The following is a 20,577-nucleotide window of genomic DNA, read 5'->3' as shown; positions in this document are numbered from 1 at the left end:
TTCCTTTATAAATGTACAGTAGACATTTCTTTATGTGATGTGAACAGTGCACATGAAAAATGAAGGAAGATGTAGGAATTTATATGATAGAATCATATAACTCAGTAAGAAAGAGAGATCATTCTTGTCTGTAAATATCTTCCTAGCTTTGATGACTCTGCTCTCAAAAAGTCCTGAATTGCCAGTCAACTTGAATTTTAGGAAGTGTAGCCATTATCTAAAGAGATCCTGAGCTACTCTTCAAAGCCCCATCCAGTTAGGTTAAGTTCACTGACCATTTGGCAGTTAAAATAAGAGTCCCAGAAATGATGAAAGACTGAGTTATGTATGATTCCTTTCTTTTCTAAAAATATGATTGGCCTCTGAGAGCTCTCCCTGCACGGTGATGCCCATGCTCATGCATAGGGCCTGGCATTTTCTCCAGCCTCCTAACTCTTTTGAAACAAGTTAAATATAGAAGAAAGAGATTGTAGTCTTAGCTCTCAAAATCTTGATGCCCAGATTATTGCAAATTATTTTTTCACAATTAAAAGGATAAAAATGAACCTATTTTTCTCCACATTTAAAGAATCTGAGTTTTATGGGGGTTTTAATCACTGGAGACAAAAAGGGGGCTGTGTTAGAGTCATTTGCTGTGCCCAGCTGGATGTCCATTTTCTCCTTTGCTTTAAACATGCATCTCAGGGTACAGCTAAATTTATCACAAATTGAACCAGTGCCAAGATCCCTGTCAGTTTGGGTGAACAGTATTCGTTTGCTAATAAGCATAACATGTTGACATTTAAAAGACTTTAGGAAAGATGAGGGCCCTCGGGTACCTGGATGAAAACCGTTTCAGGAGAGGATCAGGAAGCCAGGGTTTATTTTTGTCCTCAACGGTTTCCTAAGCATCCCGGCTCTGTAATGAAGAAATGCAAACCTTGACCACAAACCAGCCCAAAAGAGTCAGTCTGTGGTGCCCCCTCCCTGTATCCATGCCACCATCTAACATTGGACAGTGCCCCTGGCCAAGGTTCCATCTCCTTTGAGGTTGGCAATGGGAAAGGGGACCCCTCACACACACTCTGAAAAGCCACCTGACAGCCATCCATTTTGTCACCTCAAGACCATGTGCTAGTTCTGCCCCTGCTGATGCTTTCCAGCTAATACTTTGCAGTCCTCTGGTCTCTGAGACCCTTGCTTGCCAATTCTGCTCTCCCAGAACCTCCCTAACTCCTTTCCTTTTAGACTGCAGTAGGTTTTAAGAACCCAGCTCGGGAAAGCCAGTTAGCCTTCTGGTTCATTTCTTCCTCTGCTTGTTATTATGCTAAAACTTTGACACACACACCCCCAAGTGTTGATTCAGTAGTTATCAATCTAACCTAATGCACATGTGTGTGTTATGTGTGTATATATATGTCTTATGTATATGTGTGTATATATACATATATGCCTTTCCATACATATGCACATATAGATATGGAAAGACATAACAGAAAATAGCTGAAATTTCTTCCCAAGACATGAAGGAAGTAAAATGGAATCAAGAAAATGGTCCAATGCAAAGGAAAACAGTTAAATTATCTATTTAACTGAGTTAGTTCATTATAATCTTCACTTAAATATCGTTCACTATTAAACCCAAATTCACACACTGGACATCAAGGTTTAGTGAGGTTGAGGGATGGATGAGGGTCACAGAAGGCAAGCTTACAAAACCAGCCAAGTGTACTCAGATGTTGGATTGCTTCTATTAAGGTATGTACAACTTCTCCCAACTGAAGGGTTGTCTCTGAGCAGTTTCAATTGAACTGTAAACAGGGATTCTCAGTCTTAGAATATTTGGCCCAGGGGACAGTTGGCCAGATCTGGGGATGTATTTGGTTGCCCCAACTGATGGAGGCAACCTAATGAGAGAAGGCCAAGGACACTACTTCAGTCCTTCTGGGGATGATAGCCTCTAACAGCACTGCTAGGGATATCCTCTAAGAACAAAGTATTGATTAAGTTCTTCAGTGCTTGAGATAGCCTCTCACTGGTCGAAAATATTAACATCACTGAGGTTTGGAGTGTGGTAGACAGGGTGATGGATTTTTAAAGCCACTTGATAAGTAGCGGCTTATTTTGCCTGTTCCTTACTCCTATGTACGTTCTGTCCATCACAGATGACAGCAGCCTTCTGAATCTAACTCCCTACCCCATGGTGAGAAGACGGAAGAGAAGGTTCTTCGGGTTGTGTTGTCTTGTCTCAAGCTAGGTGGTTCCCCCTGGAAACTCACAGCCAAGATCACCTGAAAAACACTCCAGAGCCGGAAGCCTCCACACAGCGGAACACCGAGAATACAGCGGAACACCGAGAATGGTTTTGGCCACCTTTTCTATGCTTCCTTATTACTTTTATCCACCTCTCCCTGCCCTTTTAAATGATTTTACACTTGAAAGCAGCTGCCATCGTGGGGAAAAAAAAAGAACAGATTCAAAAAGGCACAGCCTGTTTTTAAAGGGATTTTTAAAAAGTTGACATTGTGCATGTCTGCTCTGAACCATGCCATGACAGATGCAAGAATTATGATTTTTAAATTATTTAAAGGTTTTTTAAATGTATTATACAGAGAAAAATATTTCACATATAATAGTATATCTGTAGCTCTTGCTGATTTCATGTTAACAATTTATCAGCTATGAAAGATGTCTCTAAACATAGAAATCTATTTAAAACAGCAAAACTGTTTAAAAATGTGATCTATGAGTATCATTAGAAATACTATAACCAAACACACACCACCTCATGTGTTGCTTTCTCTGCACTCATTTACATATAGTCTTCCATTCTGTCAGAATCTAAGTGTCAACATAAAAAAAATCTTAAGTTATAATGCAACAAAACCACATGTGAAAAATACATTTTGTAAATACACAGGAATCCTAATATCTTCGTACAATGCATATGGGCAACTAATTTTCTTTTAATCCAATGGTGTCTTTTTAAGCTTCTTGGAAAATGAAGTTATCCAGTTAGGAAATGGTGTAGTAACATATACAATTACCCTCAGATGTAAAATTGAATATTATCACATTTTGTTTGAATTGAAATCTGAAGCATGGAGTCCGCACATCAGCATAATGTTAAATCTTTTAGGGCATGCTGGAATTAGCTCAGATCATAAAACTCTTTAATATTTTACATTGTTAATGAAAAATGTTTTAGTTAAGCTTAGCTTGTCTCATTTTAGATGACTATGCAGATATGGCTTTTCCAGTGTTACTCTGTGTCTTGTCTTAATGTCTTAGCATCTTGAGAGCAGGACACGTTAAGCAATACTGTACTTTAGGAAAGAGGGAGCCACATGCTCTGTTTCTCTGCTCACGGCTCTGTTATGCGCTTCTTCCACTGGACCTGTTATCCAGTACAATCCTGTTTTGCCTTCTATCCTCCCTTTGACTTTTCCCAGGCAGAATTCCCCATGAGTTGAAAGATGAATCTTCATACTTCTTGCTTTGTTTTCCATTCTCTGGACAATCTTCATGTCAGACAGGAGGTACCAGTGTCCAATCTTGAGAGGATCAAACTAACTTCAAATGGCTCTAAAGCCATCCTGAGTAGGCAGGCACTTATGTGTACACTAATGCCCTGGCCTAAGAACAAAATATTCTAATGCCTTTCACCTTACAGAAGATGGAAAGCATGGATAACTATTGTATTGGGTTGAATTCTATGAAATGGGTGATATTTGACTGTTTTGACCTATATAAAAAAATCGCAATTTCAAGTAGTTCAACCTAATATCTAGAAAGGAAATCATACAGCACTTGATTTTCTCCTATCCAAGAATTCAGGGATGGAAAAGGCCTCCAAAGTCTATCATTGGTCTGTATTTCAATTCCACCGATTACTGTTGACCATATTCTTGGAACCCCACACTACATTCCACCAAGCTGGTAACTAATGCATCGTTACAAGTATGAATCAATTCAGTAAAAGAAGTACTTTTGACAAATTGTGTGAGAAAATTATAGTTTTTTTTTTTTTTAATCGAAATGTTCATGAAACAATGGAAGGAATGTGTTCTTAAAGACTCTACAAAGCAAGGAACTCCTCCTGACTCACCTGGCCCGCCATCTTGAATAAAGCTTAGTATTCGCTCCCGAATACAGTTCATCTCAAATGAGACAACCCCTGAGGTTATCTCATTTATGAGCTATCATTTCTAAATGGCATGTTCTCAGCTCCCATCTCTGTTCTGTTGTGCACTCTGAAAGCACTGATCCCTACACTTCAGCCTCATTCCTAGTAATCCCTGCAAACTCACTAACTGATAATCCCCTTGTGAGCTGCACACCCTTGTTGAGGCCTGACCTAAATCGCTCCTGCTTTGTTCATTTGTGCTCGTTCTTCTAGTCTCAGTGTGATAACACCTTCTGTGCAATTGTCCTTTGTACAACTAAAGACTGTTAAAAAACAAAAAATTCAGGTCTCACCTCCATGTCTGAGAAGGTCATGGTAGCTATTCATGGAGATAGGAACTGTCTAATTACCCAGCCAGACTTCCGTATCTAAGGTAATATAGCCCAAGCACCTTATCTTTTATTCTGTGCCTGTTTCCCAGCCTTTGCTCAGTTTTATAGTTCCCATAGACACACTCCAAGATTTACAGACGACCATTCAGTAGCGGGTCCTAAAGCAACATTTAGTAATCAACGTTCTGATAACTATGTTGGTGAGTGGTTGCCACGGTGATTCACCACCTCCCCTTAGATATGCCAAGTGCATCCAGTAGGAGCTGCCCCTCTCTCCTGTCACCTGCCAGTGGACTTTCTCAGGTGTGGTTCCATGAGATAAAGTTCTGCAGCCTCCACTCCCTGCAGGAAACTGCCTTTGCACTTCCAGAAGCAACCGGCTGACGTGGGGTAGAAGAAAACACTGACTATTGTCTCACAAACAAACACACGTGCATCAGACAGAAAAGGATGACATTTTTTTTGTGTGTGTATGTGTGGTGCACGCTCATTTTAGCACCATACTTTTTATATCCTCTTTTAATTTTTCCTGCATATGATAAAGAATACATGTTGGGTTTTTGTTTTGGTTTGGTTTGGTTTGGTTTTTTGTTTGTTTGTTTGTTTGTTTTTTGTGGGAAACCTGTAAAACATCACCATGTATCAAAGTGAACATCATCTGGACTCCACCACAAATGTATTGTTTAAAACCAAGTTCCTGGGCTCTAAATCAGTTGGGGTTGGGCCCAAAGCCTCCTTTGGAGAAGACATATGAAATAGCCTTAAAGCCAAAGTATCACTTTAATGTCTGACACCCCACCCCCCACCCCCGATGTTTAGCGTCTAGATGCAGACTTGCTGCAACCTGCCCTGTTGTGCCATTCATTATTCAGGTACAAAGACAGCTGTAGAAGCAGCAGGGCCCTAATGCCAGGAAAAATTCTCAAGCCCCACCCCAACAGAGTCCCTCCTTACTCCAGTGAAAAGTTAGGATGCTCAGATTTAAGCAATACTGCCACCTAGTGGAAGCTAAGCTTCAAACTGACACAAAGCAAATACTCAAAGCATCTCCTTTATTTTAGAAAACCTGTGAATGGACCAGATTAACAATGAGTCCATTAAGACTTCCAGATTGTGAAAGTCTCAGGATTGAAATAATTAAGAATTATCATGCAGCCTAAGTCCCTTCTCCACACATCTGTTCCTAAACAATATCTGCGTTTTCCATCTGTTCTAGAATAGCACAACAGAAAACACTTACCTTTGCTGTAACTATAGGTAGAATGAGAAAGAACAGTGCTATTATATCAGCCTCACAATAAATGGCTATAAATAACTACAGCACCCACAGTACATTCAATAACAGAAAATAACTGAGTTCACTATACTTCAAATATGAGGAAAGTTTGGATAATTAAGTAAGTTATTTGAAATAACTAGTTAACCTCTCCTGGGAGCAAAATTGGATCCATAACTTAACCAATATAAATTCTAGATGAAATAAATGTTCACGTTTTAAAATGTATGAATAAGTAACAAACATGAAAAAGACTTATCATATCTGTGAAGATGTCATTTTAATGTGGGAGATAAAAGCCTTTCTAAGCATAATACCAAAGGAAGAAGTGATAAAGAAAAGATGGATGGGTTGGACTGACACTACTTTTTAAAAGAATGTAAAAGTCCTATACAGTAAACATTAAGCCAAATTAAGAGAAAATAATATTTGCGATCCATGCAAGGAAGAGATTCGAGCTCTACTATATGAGCGGCCACAGCACTTTGGGGAGGTCTCAATGGTTTACAAGTCCTGTGCTTTTTCCAGTACTGCTTGTATGATTGTTGGTTCATCCCACTGAACTGAAAGTATGAATGGCAACCATCACACACATTTTGCTTATCACCGTTCTCTCATCTCCTAACGTAGTGCTGTGCCCAAACCAAATAATGAAAACATAGTCACTGAATGAGTGGATAGTGAATGAATGGCATAAAAACTATTTTGTGATTCAGAGAACGAATCAAACTTTCCAGTAGGTTCCAATCGAGAAAAGGAATCAAGGGAATAAGTAATATACCACAAGCTAAAATAATCCACTGATAACACTGAACATATTTGGATTTACTAGTAACAAAAACTGCACATATGAACAACTCAGAAAGGCACGTGTATAAATCATTCAAGTTCTCTTATAAACATAGGAAGAGAATATAAACATTCTCTTGTAGTCAACAAGAGTATAAACTGATCCAACCTTTCCAGAAAATATTTTGGTACTATATATTTTTCAAGCACTCTCAGTAATTTCACATTAGGGAAAATTCTCCTTTTAAATGTTCAGCAATGGGTCAGCAAGAAGACTCAACAGGGAAAGGCTCTTGCCGCCAAACAAGTTAGAAACCCCCTGGACTCACATGGTGGAAGGAGGTAACTGACTCCCCGGCAGGTTAGCCTCTAATCTGCATACACACTAAATAAATGCAATTATGTTATTTAACATTCAGGAAAAAAAAAAAGCGAGCTGAGATGCATTTACTCATTATTTTAAAAGTCATACAAGAAAAGATGTTTTGTAAATATTCCTACATTTATATGGTTAAATATGGTATATTATCTCAATGGATACTGTGCACTAATTAAGAATGCTCACCGTGTGTATTTATTGAAATGTGCAGTCTGTGTTGTTAAAGGGAGAAAAGGAGGGAGTAGGGGAATTTCTGGAGAAGTACCCTCTTACAAACATGCCTACACATGTGCACGTATAGAGGCTGAAAGGATGTTCTCCTGCAGGATTTCTCTCTGGGAGGTGAGATTAGGAGCACTTGTATTTTCTTTCTGCATATCTGTGATTTCTGACTTTTTCACAGTGAGCATGTAGTATCTGTATAATTTTTTCAGGGAATAAACACTGATATTGACAATATATATTAAATGAAAAACATGTTATAAAACAGTATGTATAGTATGATACAATATTTGTAAAAAAAAAAAAAAACAAAAGAAAGAAAGAAAATCACATATAAATATATCTATGTATGTATATATATACATATGCATAAGAAAGCTAGAAGGCCATACACTACAATGTTAATAGTAGTTAACCATGGGTAGTGGGATTATGGGTGATTATTTTTCTTTTTGCTTTTCTGTGTTTTCTAATTTTTCTACAATGAACATGTATTACTTGTGTAATAAAAACTAATAATAAAAGTTCAAAAAATATGTAAAGCAAACATTTAGAGTCGTCGCTTGTCCTCGCCTCCCTCCCGTCTTTTCCAACCTCGTTTGGCTTACTCCTTGGCACAAGTGAGCACTGGGATGTGGAGACAGAGTGCCAGGGCAACGTAAGAAGATAGAGGAGAGGGTGGTCGGGAATGAAAGGGAAGAGGGAGAGAGGGAGGGAGCAAGGGGGGGGAGAAAACCTGTGGAACCCACAGAGGAGAGATGAAAGGTCTTCGGGAGCCGTTTCACTAGCAACAGTCTCTAAACCCAACTCATCTGACCGCCACAGGAAGACCAAAGGAAACAGCGTTCGATCGTTTTCTTTTCTAATAAAAGGATACAAGTCTGTGCTTGGACGCACACATATACCCCTGCAAGTGTCCACACATCCCAAGAAAGAGCTACAAATTCCAACGGGAATGGACCCCAAGAAGCTTTCCAAAGGGCAAAGTGCTGGGCTCGCTGGTGGGCTGTGCAACCCTGCCTACTACGTCTCAGGATGTTGCCACCAAGAACGGTGCTCTCACCAATGTTCCAACATCCACTCCCTCTCTCCCTTGGTAACAGAAATCCACATTTCTGAGAGGTATTGAGCGCCTCGTGTAAAGGCTGGCTTTCCCAGATGTTCATGGGTATGAGCACGACCCCAAAACTGAACGCCTAGCAATAGGATGAGGCAAAATCATGTCACCTTCCACAGGAGTGATGCCCTTCACACTGTTGACACGGTGCCCATCTTCCATTCCTTCTGGAAACAGTGTGGTGGTTAAGTAATCACCTAGATCCAGAAATGCATCCACAACAGAATCACAGAAGTTTGTGTGTTTATTGTTGCTTTTCTTTTCTGCAGTACTGGGCTTCACCAGGTGAGTGAGTGCTCTACCACTGAGCTCCATCTCCAGCACTCTGCTTACTTTTTGAGTCAGAGTCTTCACTGGTTTGCCCAGGCTACCTTTGAAATGGCATACTTCCTGCCTCAAACTCCCAAGTAAGTAAGATTAGAAGTTTGGGTCTCGATGCCCAGCCTCAGAAGTTTCTTCACAGGCTTAGACCACTATTGGTGAAATAATTAAGGCCACTCCATGTAGTTAAAAGGGAGGTTTATTTTGTGGGGTAACTTACAAGTGAAGGGATAGGTAGGTTGTAGGGTCTGGCAAAGGTATGGCTCAGTCCAGCAGTGTTCTCTGGAGAACTCTGCTAGGTCTACCTCCAGCATCCAGGGTCCAGGAACCAAGAGAGCCCATGCATCTGGATCCCGAGTCTTCAGCATCCTATCTCAGCCCCACCTTGTAGGCGTGACCGTTACTGAAGCCTCAGTGGGGGTTGGAACTTCCAGGTCAAAGCTGGAAGGGCTACCCACTACAGACCACTTACCTCCATACTGTTACCTATGAAAATCAATCAAGCCATATCTGTCTTTATACATTAATAAAGTGAACCTGTATGTAGAAGAACCACTTAGCTGGGCGGTGGTGACACACATTTTTAATCCCAGCACTCGAGAGGTAGAGGTGAGCAGATATCTGTGAGTTTGAGGCCAACCTGGTCTACAAAGCAAGTTTCAGGACAACCAGAGCTGTTATATAGAGAAATTCTATCTCAAAAAAAAAAAAAAAAACACTAAATAAATGAATATTAAATAAATAAAAATAAAGTAATAAATAATGAATAAGTAAATAAAAGAATAACCTATTTGTTAAACATTCAGTTTCCTCAGAATAAGGAATGGATAATACCAATATCATATGAACTTCAGCCACATGACAAGCTAATTATCTGCTTAGGACCAAAGTTCTATGATTTAAAAAATAAATTTAAAAAAATTTTTCAATGATGTTGTTGGAGGCCAGAGGGAGCAGGAAGGAACTTTTACCTACCGTTTTTAAAACAAAGGCTTCGTAGAGTAGAAACCTTGCTTACTGTCATAGTCAGCCTCCACTATCAACTTGGAGCAACTCAGAGTCACCAGGGATGGTGACTCCACCAGATTGGCCTGGGATTATTAATTGCTGACTGACGCTGGAGGGCCCACCCTACTGTGGCAGGTAGGCCTGAGTTGTATATGAAAGGTAGCTAAGAAAGCTGAAGGAAGCAAGCCAACAGATAGCATTCCTCTCTGGTTTCTGGATCAAGCTTCTGCCTTGCTTTCGTGGGTGGCATCCCGAGAGATGGACTCTAACCTGTAAGCTAAAAGAACACACACACACACACACACACACACACACACACACACACACACACTCCCGTGCACCACCAGCCCAGCATGGTTTTTGTCAGTGTTCTATCACATCAACAGAAAGACAACCAGAATATTTAGTATGCATGAGGCCCTGGACTTGAGCCTGATATTAAAAGGAGGTTGCGGGGAGGTCAGAAGAAAAGAGAAAGAGGAAGGCGTGTGAGAATGTATGAGATGGGCTGGAGAGATGGCTCAGCCCTTAAAGGCTAGGCTCACAACCAAAAACATAAGAGAATGTGAGAGAGTAAATCAACATATCTATTAGTTTCCAGTGAAAGAAGCTAACCTTGACCCCTGCTTCTTACCATATGCAAAAATCAACCCCAAGTTAGTTCCTCACAGAAAGTTAAAGAGAAATCACTGATGCTCCCAGCAGGTAACACAAAATCATCTTCACATCCACAGAACAGCAGCTCCAATGTCCTAGGTCTTCAAGAGGAGAGGATGAGAGTATCAGTGTACTTTACCACAGCTGGTCACCTCATGCCAATAAACTGGCAGGCAATGAAAAGAGTTTCCTTACTTATGGGGGTGACTGACCTATTGGTGATATTATTTAGGCCACTCCACGTAGTTAAAAGGGAGGTTTATTTTGTGGGGTAACTTACAATGAAGGGGTAGGTTGCAGGGTCTGGCAAAGGTATAGGGCAGTCCGGCGGTGTTCTCTGGAGAACTCTGCTCGGTCTCCCTCCACCATCCAGGGTCCCCGGACCAAGCGCACCTCCCCTTCCGATCTCCTGTCTTCCGTTTCCTTCTCAGCCCCGCCTTGTGGGTGCAACCATTACCGAAGCCTCAATGGGGGTTGGAACTTCCCAGCCAATGCTGGGATGGCTATCCACTACACTGACCCCCAGTCCTCATGTCAGGGGTAGGGGTGGCTGCTGAATCATAATGAGAACATAAAGGAGTATTTTGGCACATAGGAAACACTTTAGAAAACTTTTAGCATCTACTGTCCTAGAACACTCATTCATGTATGATATGACACAATAATTTCATGCCTGTGTCTAAGTCCATCAGAAATAAATTTGTTAGTGCTGGCAAAGATGTAGGTGGAGGAAGTTTTTCTGTATCACAGCAGCTGCTCCCAAATAATCACACAGAGACTTACTATTAATTTCAAATGCTTGATCGATAGCTTAGGCTTGTCTCCAGCCAACTCTTACAACTTAAATTAAACCATTTCTATTCATCTGTGTGCTGCCCTGAGGCTCATTTACCTCATCTATGGACTTCTCATGTCAGTTCTTCTGCATCTGGCTCATGACACCTCAGACTCTGCCCTTCTCCCCCAGCATTCTCTCTGCCCCAGAAATCCTACCTAGCGATCAGCCAGCTTTTTATTAACCACACATTTTCACAGTGTACAGAAGTATTAATCTACAGAACAGCGACAGGTAGAGGGATGCATTATTTCTAACAGCCAACACCTGAAAATAATTCCAAGACCCACCAACAGACCACATAAAGTAAACTGTGATGTACTCATACAACTGGACACTACAAGACAATAAAAGAAGTTGAATTCACTACAGTTGCATACAAATGTATGAAAAAACATAACCCCTAGGACTGGAGAGACGGCTCTGCAGTTAAAAGCACCGACAGTTCTTTCAGAGGACCAAGGTTCGATTCCCAGTGCCACATGACGGCTCATAGTTGTCTGAAACTCCAGTATCAGCAGTTCCAATGCCTGCTTCTGGCTTCTGTGGATGCTGTAGACACATGGTACATAATTTATATATGAAAACAAAACACTCATATATATATATAAAACGTTTTAAAGTCTTAAAAATAATGTAGCCACTTTAATGCTAGTCTGACAAAGACTAGATGGTAAGGAATGCTTACTGCTATTAGTAACCACCATGCACAGCAGCTGAAAGATGAATGCTAAGGTCTCTGACCGGTTCCACAGCATCTCTGCAGCTCATCCTTGCACTGATGAGATGCATTCACTCTTCAAGGTGTATTTATCCCGACTAGGTATAGCTGTTTCTAAAGTTTGTTGTCATAGTTCTTGGAGAAATATACAAAAAGAGAACAATCCTTAGCCCCAATACACATATTTAGCCCCAAGATTATAGACTTGGTATTTGCTGGCTACCTTTTCTGCCATCCAGTCTAGAGTCCCTTCATTCCATCACATCTGGGCTCTGGGACCCTCGTCACCATACAATTATTGAATTGTATTTGCTGTAATTTTCTACTCACCATTAAATCTATGCCTGGGCACACCAACAAATGAACCCACGGGCCTCCTGTGTGCCCAACATACTACTCTGTGTTCCCATTATGGTTCAGTAGCAGCCACCTCTACTCCCATCATGAAGACAAGGGTCACTCACCAGTTTATTGGCAGGAGGAAGCTAAAGTGACTATCTGTGGCTTTAAGCACACTAAGATTCTCATTTTCTCCTCTCTGAGGTCCAGGACATCAAACCAACAAACTTGAAAGACGTAGGAAGAAGCATGGATTCCTCAGTGAGTCAAAGGCCTCTTCTACTTCTAGGCCTTGCCTTTTAGCTCCATCTATTCCCTATGAGAGCCATAGACTATAGAATGGGCTTTGACAGAAGGAATGCAAAGCCTCACAAAGATCACTAATGGTGCAAGGGTCTCCTTTAAAAGGCATGCCATTACTGTTAAGGAAAAAGGAGCAAGGTTCATGGATTAAGATTGACATTCAAACTGGGGGTTTGTTAGAGAGCAGCAGAGGGAAAGAAAGGCTTCAACCGGCTCAGAGAAAGCAGAATTACTCCTTTTTAACGTCCCTTGAGAGAAAGTAGGAAGGAGACCCTCATCTCCTAACCTCACCCAATTAGACTTAGGGACATTATGTTTGGGGAACAGGGTGTTTTGGGGTTTGTTTCTTTTTTTCTGTACATTTCTGTAAAGAACTAAAAGAATGATGGGCCTGTCCACTATGCAGCCCTTCTCCATTTGAGGGTTGTTATTTGTAAATGCCCCATCTCCTGAAGGGAGTTAGGACAGTAAAAACCGAAAGCCCTTAGGGGTGCAGCCTCTAGGTCCGCGTGGCTGTTCAGTGAACAGAGGGCTTGTGTTCTAAATTTCTCCACTAGATGGAGCCTCTGCAGATGCGACCCGTGGCATGAAACAGGAGAGGCAGCCCCTTTTCACTGATGCACAGCCTATGCTGAGGGAGGGGAAGGTCTCCACAGTCATGGAGATGAGACCTTGTGAGTCCATAGAGAGTGGAGTTGGCTGACATGCTACAGACAGTAAAGGCAGAGCTCTTCAGAAAAAGGGTTAATTCCAGTCAGGGTGGGTGTCCTCATTCCCAAGTTGTTTCTTTGTGTCAAAGGCACAGCAGCTGATGTCTGTGTAACAATAGGGTAGACATTCTTCAGCCTGGTGACAAATTGCCACATACTTAGTGGCTTAAAACAAATCATGATGTTAACTGTTCTAGAGGTCATAAATCCATTTCAATGTTCTTAAATCAAGGAGTCCACAGGCCCAAAGCCTCTGGAACTAAATATATTTCCTTTATAGATCCTAAAAAGCTTCCTACAGTCCTTAGCTCATCAGGCTTCATATTTCCTCATTACTGGCAGGAAGATCAAGAGATACGAACTAACTTTTTCTTCTGAGAGAATATCCCAGCATTCCACAAACAGCTCAATGCCTAATGACCTGACTAACATAGCATATGTTTACAGTGGTTACTCTTACCCCTTCCCTGGAGTTCATGCATCTCATCCATAAACTCAGAGCACTCTGGCTCATCATGTCCACTGAACACAACATCCAGTTAATAGACCAATGTGACCTTCCCTAGAAAGTCACTCTGATTAATGGACTTCTATGGTGCCTTTATGAACCATAGTGAGGTTTTCCAGAGAGGGACAGGACTGTCCCAAAAGGTCTTCTGAAGACATGGAGCTATACAACATATCTGAGGTATGCAATCTGTGTTTTAAAAATGTTATACAGTGATGATGTAGAGTGCTGTCAACATGAGGTCAACTAGAGGTCAAGAAACCTGGTTCCAAAAAATGTCCCCTGAGCAAAGGCACACGTGGGACTTGACTGGCACATTCTGTCCTCACTGTTGGACAAGGGCCTGTAGCACCAAGGCACGAAACGTGAGCTTGCACACACACACTTACCGGTTATTAAAAGTCTGTCTGTGAGTTGATGAGTTTCTGGCTCACCTGCTTTCAGGAAACCTTCTGCAGAGGACTCTTAAAGCCCATTTACTTGTTGGTGGGAAGGTAAAAGCAGCAATTCTTACTAAGGACTCATGGGACTTCTAGAATCCTGATCCTCTTCAAAATTCTCCTATTTGTCCTATAACAGGGGCATTATCATTACAATGAAGAGGGATGTTTGTAGCCTGGTTAGATTTTCATTATGTAGGTACCTGACATTGTTTTAAGCTGTAGTAGAGAGATCACACAGGCACAGCGCTTACCAGTGGGGCTTCTGGGATCAGCTTGTGGCAGTGTTATTTACTGACCTTGCTGTGATCTACCAAAGGAGATACAGGTATCTCCACCATTACCCTTGGGTAGCAGATTGGATCTTCTTGCTGAGAACAGATTTCTGGAATGTTTATTAGGTCTTTCTTTTTTTTTTTTTTTCCAAGTACATTAACTCTTCTTCTCCAGGCTAAGGACCAATGTGCTGGTCCTGCCAACTGCTAAGTACGTCCATTCCAATGACAAGTTGGAGAACTGGAAGGAGAAGAAAGCTTGTAAAAACAACTGTCACACTGTGAGTCGGGTCCACATCAGAACCCGATTTATTCTTCCCCAGCAGGTGTTGGGACGTAAGTGTCAGTTCAGCTCATGTCTCCAAAGGCCCTAAAAAATGCAGAAAACCACCTTTTCCTATTGTATGGTTTCCAGAACAAATGGCTACATGATTCTTTGGGAAAGGACTTGGGGGAAGCAAGGGCACTGCTGTATAAACTTTGTGAGTCTTGTGGGGACCATGTAGCCCCTCTTTCCATGGAGGAGTTCTAGGTCTGATACAGGCTCATGGGTAAAAACTGAGAAGAGACTGTGATGTCGGCTTTCTATTTATCGTTATTGAGTTTTAAGCTCTTCAGATGGGCATGCCTACTTGTGCTGCCCATGTGAATGCCATGATCATCATAAGCCACCTCAAATGATTCCCCAGGTTTGTCTCTCCTGATGTATTTGAACACTAATGCCCATTATGGGAGTTATGCCCACGTTGCTTCAGAAAGTTAGATCTTCACTCAGTGTTTGCTAACAACCCGAGATGCCTCCATCTTCACCATTCCAAGGAGCCCGATCATCCCTGAGCTACAGAGATCGACACCTTTTTGTCCCTTCCTGCTGCTGCTGTCCCCTCCCTCACACATTCTTTATCATCTGGAAAAATAAAGTGTCCCTGGGCACTCCCAAGAAAAAGAGGCTTTCCAATGTCATAGCAAAATCTTTTTCAGCAAGTTCAGCTACCCGAACCTTCCAGTCCCTTCCTTTGTGCTTTGCCAGGGTACTTCTGGTATACCAAGGAGCACTTTCCAGCCATCACTCTTTCCAAGCTTCTAAGTCAGAGGTTCTCAACCTGTGGGTTGCAACCCTTTGGGGAGTCACATATCAGATACCTGCATTTTTACATTACAACTCATAACAGTAGCAAAATTACAGTTATGAAGTAGCAATGAAATAATTTTATGGTTGGGGGGGCACCACAACATGAGGAACATGTATTAAAGGGTCACAGCATTAGGAAAGTTGAGAGGCACTGTTATAAGTGCTGTAATAATAGCATATTGAAACCATCTTCCAAGACCTTAACTGAAGTACTAAACCCTGTGTCACGGAACACTGTTCCCAAATTTCCCCATATATCTATCTGTCACTCCTTCATCTACGTCACTTCGAATGTATTGCTAGATGCGTTTTTCTGGTCTCTAGTGGGTGCCTGTAAGCCATCTCTTAGAAGAACAACCCAGTACTTCCATTTAAAAGCATAACAGGTGTTCACTGTTAGTCCAGCCCAGTTATCGGTCTGGCTGCAGAAAGAAAGGAAGCCCAGAAATGCCTTGAATAAGATGACCTCGGTCTCAATAGACAAGCGTGTTGCCTTCAAAGGGGTATGTGTGGACCTAATCTTCCACAAAGTGAGGGGATGTGCAGGTTTAGGAGAATCTGGAGATTCAAAATATCACTGGAATACCCAGTAGTTCCTTTTCCATCTCTCCATCTTCATTGGGGCTCCAACTGTGTTTGGGAAATCAGCTTGTTCTGAACTCTGTCACTCTCACAGTTAATTATAGTGTCTTGTACTCTGGCATGTGTGCCTTCCAGCTACAGAAAATGAGGCTTTCTACATTCTTCCCAAAAGATCCACCGACTCACACACTTCACTTTCAATGGTGGATGGAAGCATGGATGGATGGATGGATGGATGGATGGATGGATGGATGGATGGATGGACTGGGTGGATGGATGGATGGATGGATGGATGGATGGATGGATGGATGCATGGATGGATGGATGCATGGATGGATGGATGGATTGCCTTTAGTCTGTTCTTTTCCCTCATCTCCACCCAGTTCCACAGTCCTCCTAACTGCTAGTTGTCCCATGCCAAAGCCAAAGCACTTTCTCTTTTTTTTGTTATCCTTTTCAATTTTACCAGAAAGGAATATCATGGCCATTCAGTGCTACAACACAGCAGCGTTTGGTGTTCACCTACTATCAAGACCAGAAATCTTAGTGCCATTTGTCTAGTGAATAGTCCCATCCTTGGAATCAGCATCCTAGGATCCTTCTGGTACCTAATGTCTTTGTCTGACTTTTATAAAAACAGAGAGTAAGATAAGGATTATATCAATGTTTTGTTTGCTTTGTTTCGTCTTAAGCTGACAAAATGCAGGTTTGTTACAGGAAAGTGAGAACTCCCAGGAGTGGTGAGAGTTTCAAGAGAGGAATGCCCTCCATGTGTTTTTTAAAGCAATGAAATACAAGTGTGACACTTAGAAAAGAGATGTGAGTTCAAGACATTCAGTGTGGGCCGCCCACATGTGGTCTCACCATGAGAAGGAGTGTGGCTGGAGGAGACTGGGGGCAGGGAGCGAGCCAGAGGGATCATCTGAGGTTTAAAGTTTCGGGGGAAGGGAAGAGCTAATAAAGAACACTGAAAAGGACTAGTAAGGATGAATGGAAAGCCCTGCCCTGGTGGAAAGGTGGTCAGCAAAACATGATGTGTCAAATGCTCACAAAAAGCAAAACCAGTCAGCTGTCGTGAGAGACATGTTGGGGTTTTTGATGACTTTAACATCACTGATCGACAGAGGCTCGTGTAGGTGAATGAGAGACTCCGAGATGGAGAAACCCGTACAGACAAGTACTTGGAGTTTTACTGGAAGGGGAGCAGCTAAAAGGAAGGAGGTGTTGGTAGAGGAAAACAGCAGAACAGGCTTGAGAGCTGTTAAGACTGGTTTAGTAAAGAGAGAGGAGACTTCACTCAAGAAGTTACAAAGAAGCCCCGCAAAGCTGGGGATGGAGCTCAGTGGTACACCACTGTCCTAGCAAGACAAGAAACCCTTGGTTTGATCCAGGGTATGGGGTGTTAAGTGGCACAGGGTAGATAGAATAATCTATACAGATGCGTTTTTTAATGAAAAGGATTGGGAATAAACATGTTCCACACAAGAATCATTGAGTTGCAATAACTGAGGGTGAGACTTGGTCATCAAGCTATTTTGTTTTGTTTTGACTTTTTACATTTTTGTTGCTTTCTTCCTTCCTTCCTTCCTTCCTTTCTTATTTATTTATTTATTTTGGTTTTTTGAAACATGGTTTCTCTATGTAGTTTTGGTGCCTGTCCTGGATCTCGCTCTGTAGCCCAGGCTGTCCTCAAACTCACAGAGATCTGCCTGGCTCTGCCTCCCAAGTGCTGGGATTAAAGGCGTGCGCCACAGTTGCCCAGCTATTTTTGTTTATGTTTTTAAACGGTTTTTATTCTATTGCTCAGGCTGCTCTGAAACTCATGAGGTAGCTAAACTAGGCTCAAATTCACAGCAATTCTCCTGCTTCGTCCTCTCAAAGGCAGGAATTGCAGGTGTGAGCCACAATACCTGGCTAGTATGTTTGTTAATTGTCCACAGAGCCAGGTCTGGAAATGACTCACAGTTCAAGACAGGAGGAGAAAAGGCCAGTATGTGAGTAAACTTTGCAGGTAGTCAGGTCAAGCCACCAGTGGCATGAAGCAATTCACCCAGTTTTCTTAATGAAATAAGAAGTAAAGTGCCAGCTGAAAGATGCTATGGATTAGAAGAGAGAGGGTTGTGGTATGAAATAATCTCCAGAAGTAAAAACCAAATTTCCTCATGAAATGTAACAGAATTGCAAGGATTTGTAGGGGACACTGGAGACTAGTGGGAACAGATGCAATGTGACACTGTGTAGCTAAGCTGGGTTTTGCTCCAGCCAGGCACAGACAAGGAGTAGGTGGAGGTGTACTTTTGTGACATTTGAAACAGTGCCACTCCTTGACGCCTGAGTACAGTTACAAAGTGGAGGCGGCTGCCTTCGGAAAGTTCCTACCGCCTGCCTGTTCCTTTCAACTAAGATGCTTCAGACTTCTCTAATCCCCAAGGGATAATCTTTGAAAGAAATGCTAGTAAACCCAAATGCAATTCAAGTCGGAAGGGCAGATGGTGGGTGGGAAAGAGTACCTCACTGAGTCACAGTTTACACAGAGTGAAAATGTGCAAATCTTAGCACAGTACTGTGTGCATTTGTGTACGCTAAGGTGTGAACACCCTGGATAATCTATAAGGCTATCATGTCACAAAAGTTACCCTCATGTCCTTTCAAATTAATACCTCGCTTAAAGAATCAATATTATCATTTCTGAACCCATGGACAATGATTGTACCACCTCACACGCCAAACTGAAGTGAAGGTATATTTGGGGGGGCTAACAATTAAGACTTCTGTGGGTTTGACAAAGAATGTTGCTAAAGACTTTAAGAAGCGTCTTGTCTTCATTAGTCCTAAATTAATCCATAGCTCAACAATTCGATGCAGTAGCTGAAAGGTTCCTGAGCTGTCGTAACAGGACGACCCACTTAGCAGCTGCTACATCCTAAGGGCTTTTGTTCTGGGATAAAATGGAGTTTGCCTTAGGAGGATCTGTTACCATAGCACCAGATTTTCTAAGGCTATCTGCCAAGCTATTAGAGGCCTTCTCCAGGTGGGAGGGACATTTTTCATTAACCAGGCCAGGGGATGAATTTAAGTGTCTCCTAGGGTCTAAGTGACAAGAATAAAGAGGAATACACATTCCCTCCCACGGCCAACTCTTAGAGATAAGCTTAATTTTGACAACCACCTCCCAAGCCAACCCCAAAGAGTTACACTTGAACCCTACTGACAACTCACCCCTTCCACCATTCAAACCCTGAACAGGAAGTGACTCCACTGATGCTCAGCCAAGGCCTAAGAGAGCAGAGTCTGAGGACAAGAAAGGGCTGGCCCTGAGAACCTTTGTCCCAAGATACACACACAGCCAGCTTGTGTGTCTTGAAAGGAGGTGACACTAAAGAGAGACAGCGTGTGAACTGGAAAAAGGAGAAGAATTGGGGATAATGTCAGCTGTATCATCTGAGTTTGATACAGCAAAAAACTGTTCAATAATGTTTGCTAAAACGTGGCATAAGGTTCACCTCATTCAGGACCCTGAGGTGAGTATAGGAGCCCCGAGAACAGCACTTTGCATAAGGACAAGAGATTGGCCTCAGTTTCTTCTACAAGGGCAAGTTGTTACGTCTAGCCACGGAGAAGGGAGTCAGTAGATGGAAAATTACTAACAACCAACATCGGGGCTGAGGAAGGGTCTGTTTAATCCAATCTATTGAGATTCTTGCTAGAGACAGGCCAATATGATCAGACATCAAAGGAAAATGGAGGACTTGATCATCCACTGAAAGTGATGGAAGAGTGGGTTTTTGTAAGGGGGGGTGTACAGATACACCTGGGAGAAGGTTCAGAACCCTGACTAAAGTTTGATGAGGCAAAGGATCTTTGTGGAGCTCTCAGTGACATGGAAATAGCACAAAAATTGGAGGTATAAAGTGCAACTGTTGACTTTCGCCTCCGGCCTCTTCTTTCTCTTCCCCTGCACACACGCTCCCAAATCAGTCCTGATTATATTGCTCAAATCCATCCACAAAACATCTGCTCAGATTCCGCTGCAGGTACAACCTGCACAGCCTGGGGAAGAAAGACAGGATCTTTTAAAAGGTTTCCTCCAATTCCGGTCTTCTGAATGGTCCTGCCTGGCGGAAGGATGCGTTGTTAAGTGGAGGGATACTGGCAAGCACTCCTACTCCTAAAAGAATGTGAAGGAAACAACTAGATTGTGCCTCTAATTTCTACTTAGTGCAGAAACAGAGCCAAGGATGAGAAAGGCACTGGTTTGAACACAAGTGTCCTGTGTCCATCCACATGGCTGCTGACTCACACGAGGATGAACGGATCTCTGCACAGCCCAGATGTCTCTGGTCTTCCCTTTGTGCCAAGGATTGACTCTATCTCCTTTCCACACAGCTTCCAGAATTGAAATCTGCTATTCTTCCCACTACTAACTCCCCAGGCTGAATTCTCCTCTGGGGATGCAGACAGGAAGC

The 20,577-nt window shown here is 42.2% G+C and overlaps 1 protein-coding gene across 3 annotated transcripts in view; it reads left to right on the top strand.

Moving 5' to 3' along the window:
* Window positions 1–7,710, top strand: part of LOC118596204 (regulator of G protein signaling 7 binding protein) — a 97,114-nt gene extending 89,404 nt beyond the window's left edge. For all 3 annotated transcript variants that reach the window (XM_036206948.1, XM_036206949.1, XM_036206951.1), the window contains exon 6: window positions 2,145–7,710. In XM_036206948.1, coding sequence (XP_036062841.1) covers window positions 2,145–2,236 — 92 coding nt within the window. In that variant the 3' untranslated portion in view covers window positions 2,237–7,710. The remainder of the gene's footprint in view (window positions 1–2,144) is intronic.
* Window positions 7,711–20,577: the final 12,867 nt, after the last annotated feature.

Source organism: Onychomys torridus, chromosome 15 (genome assembly GCF_903995425.1).
Source record: "Onychomys torridus chromosome 15, mOncTor1.1, whole genome shotgun sequence".
Lineage (NCBI taxonomy): Eukaryota > Metazoa > Chordata > Mammalia > Rodentia > Cricetidae > Onychomys > Onychomys torridus.
This window is presented reverse-complemented; position numbering and strand designations above follow the sequence as displayed.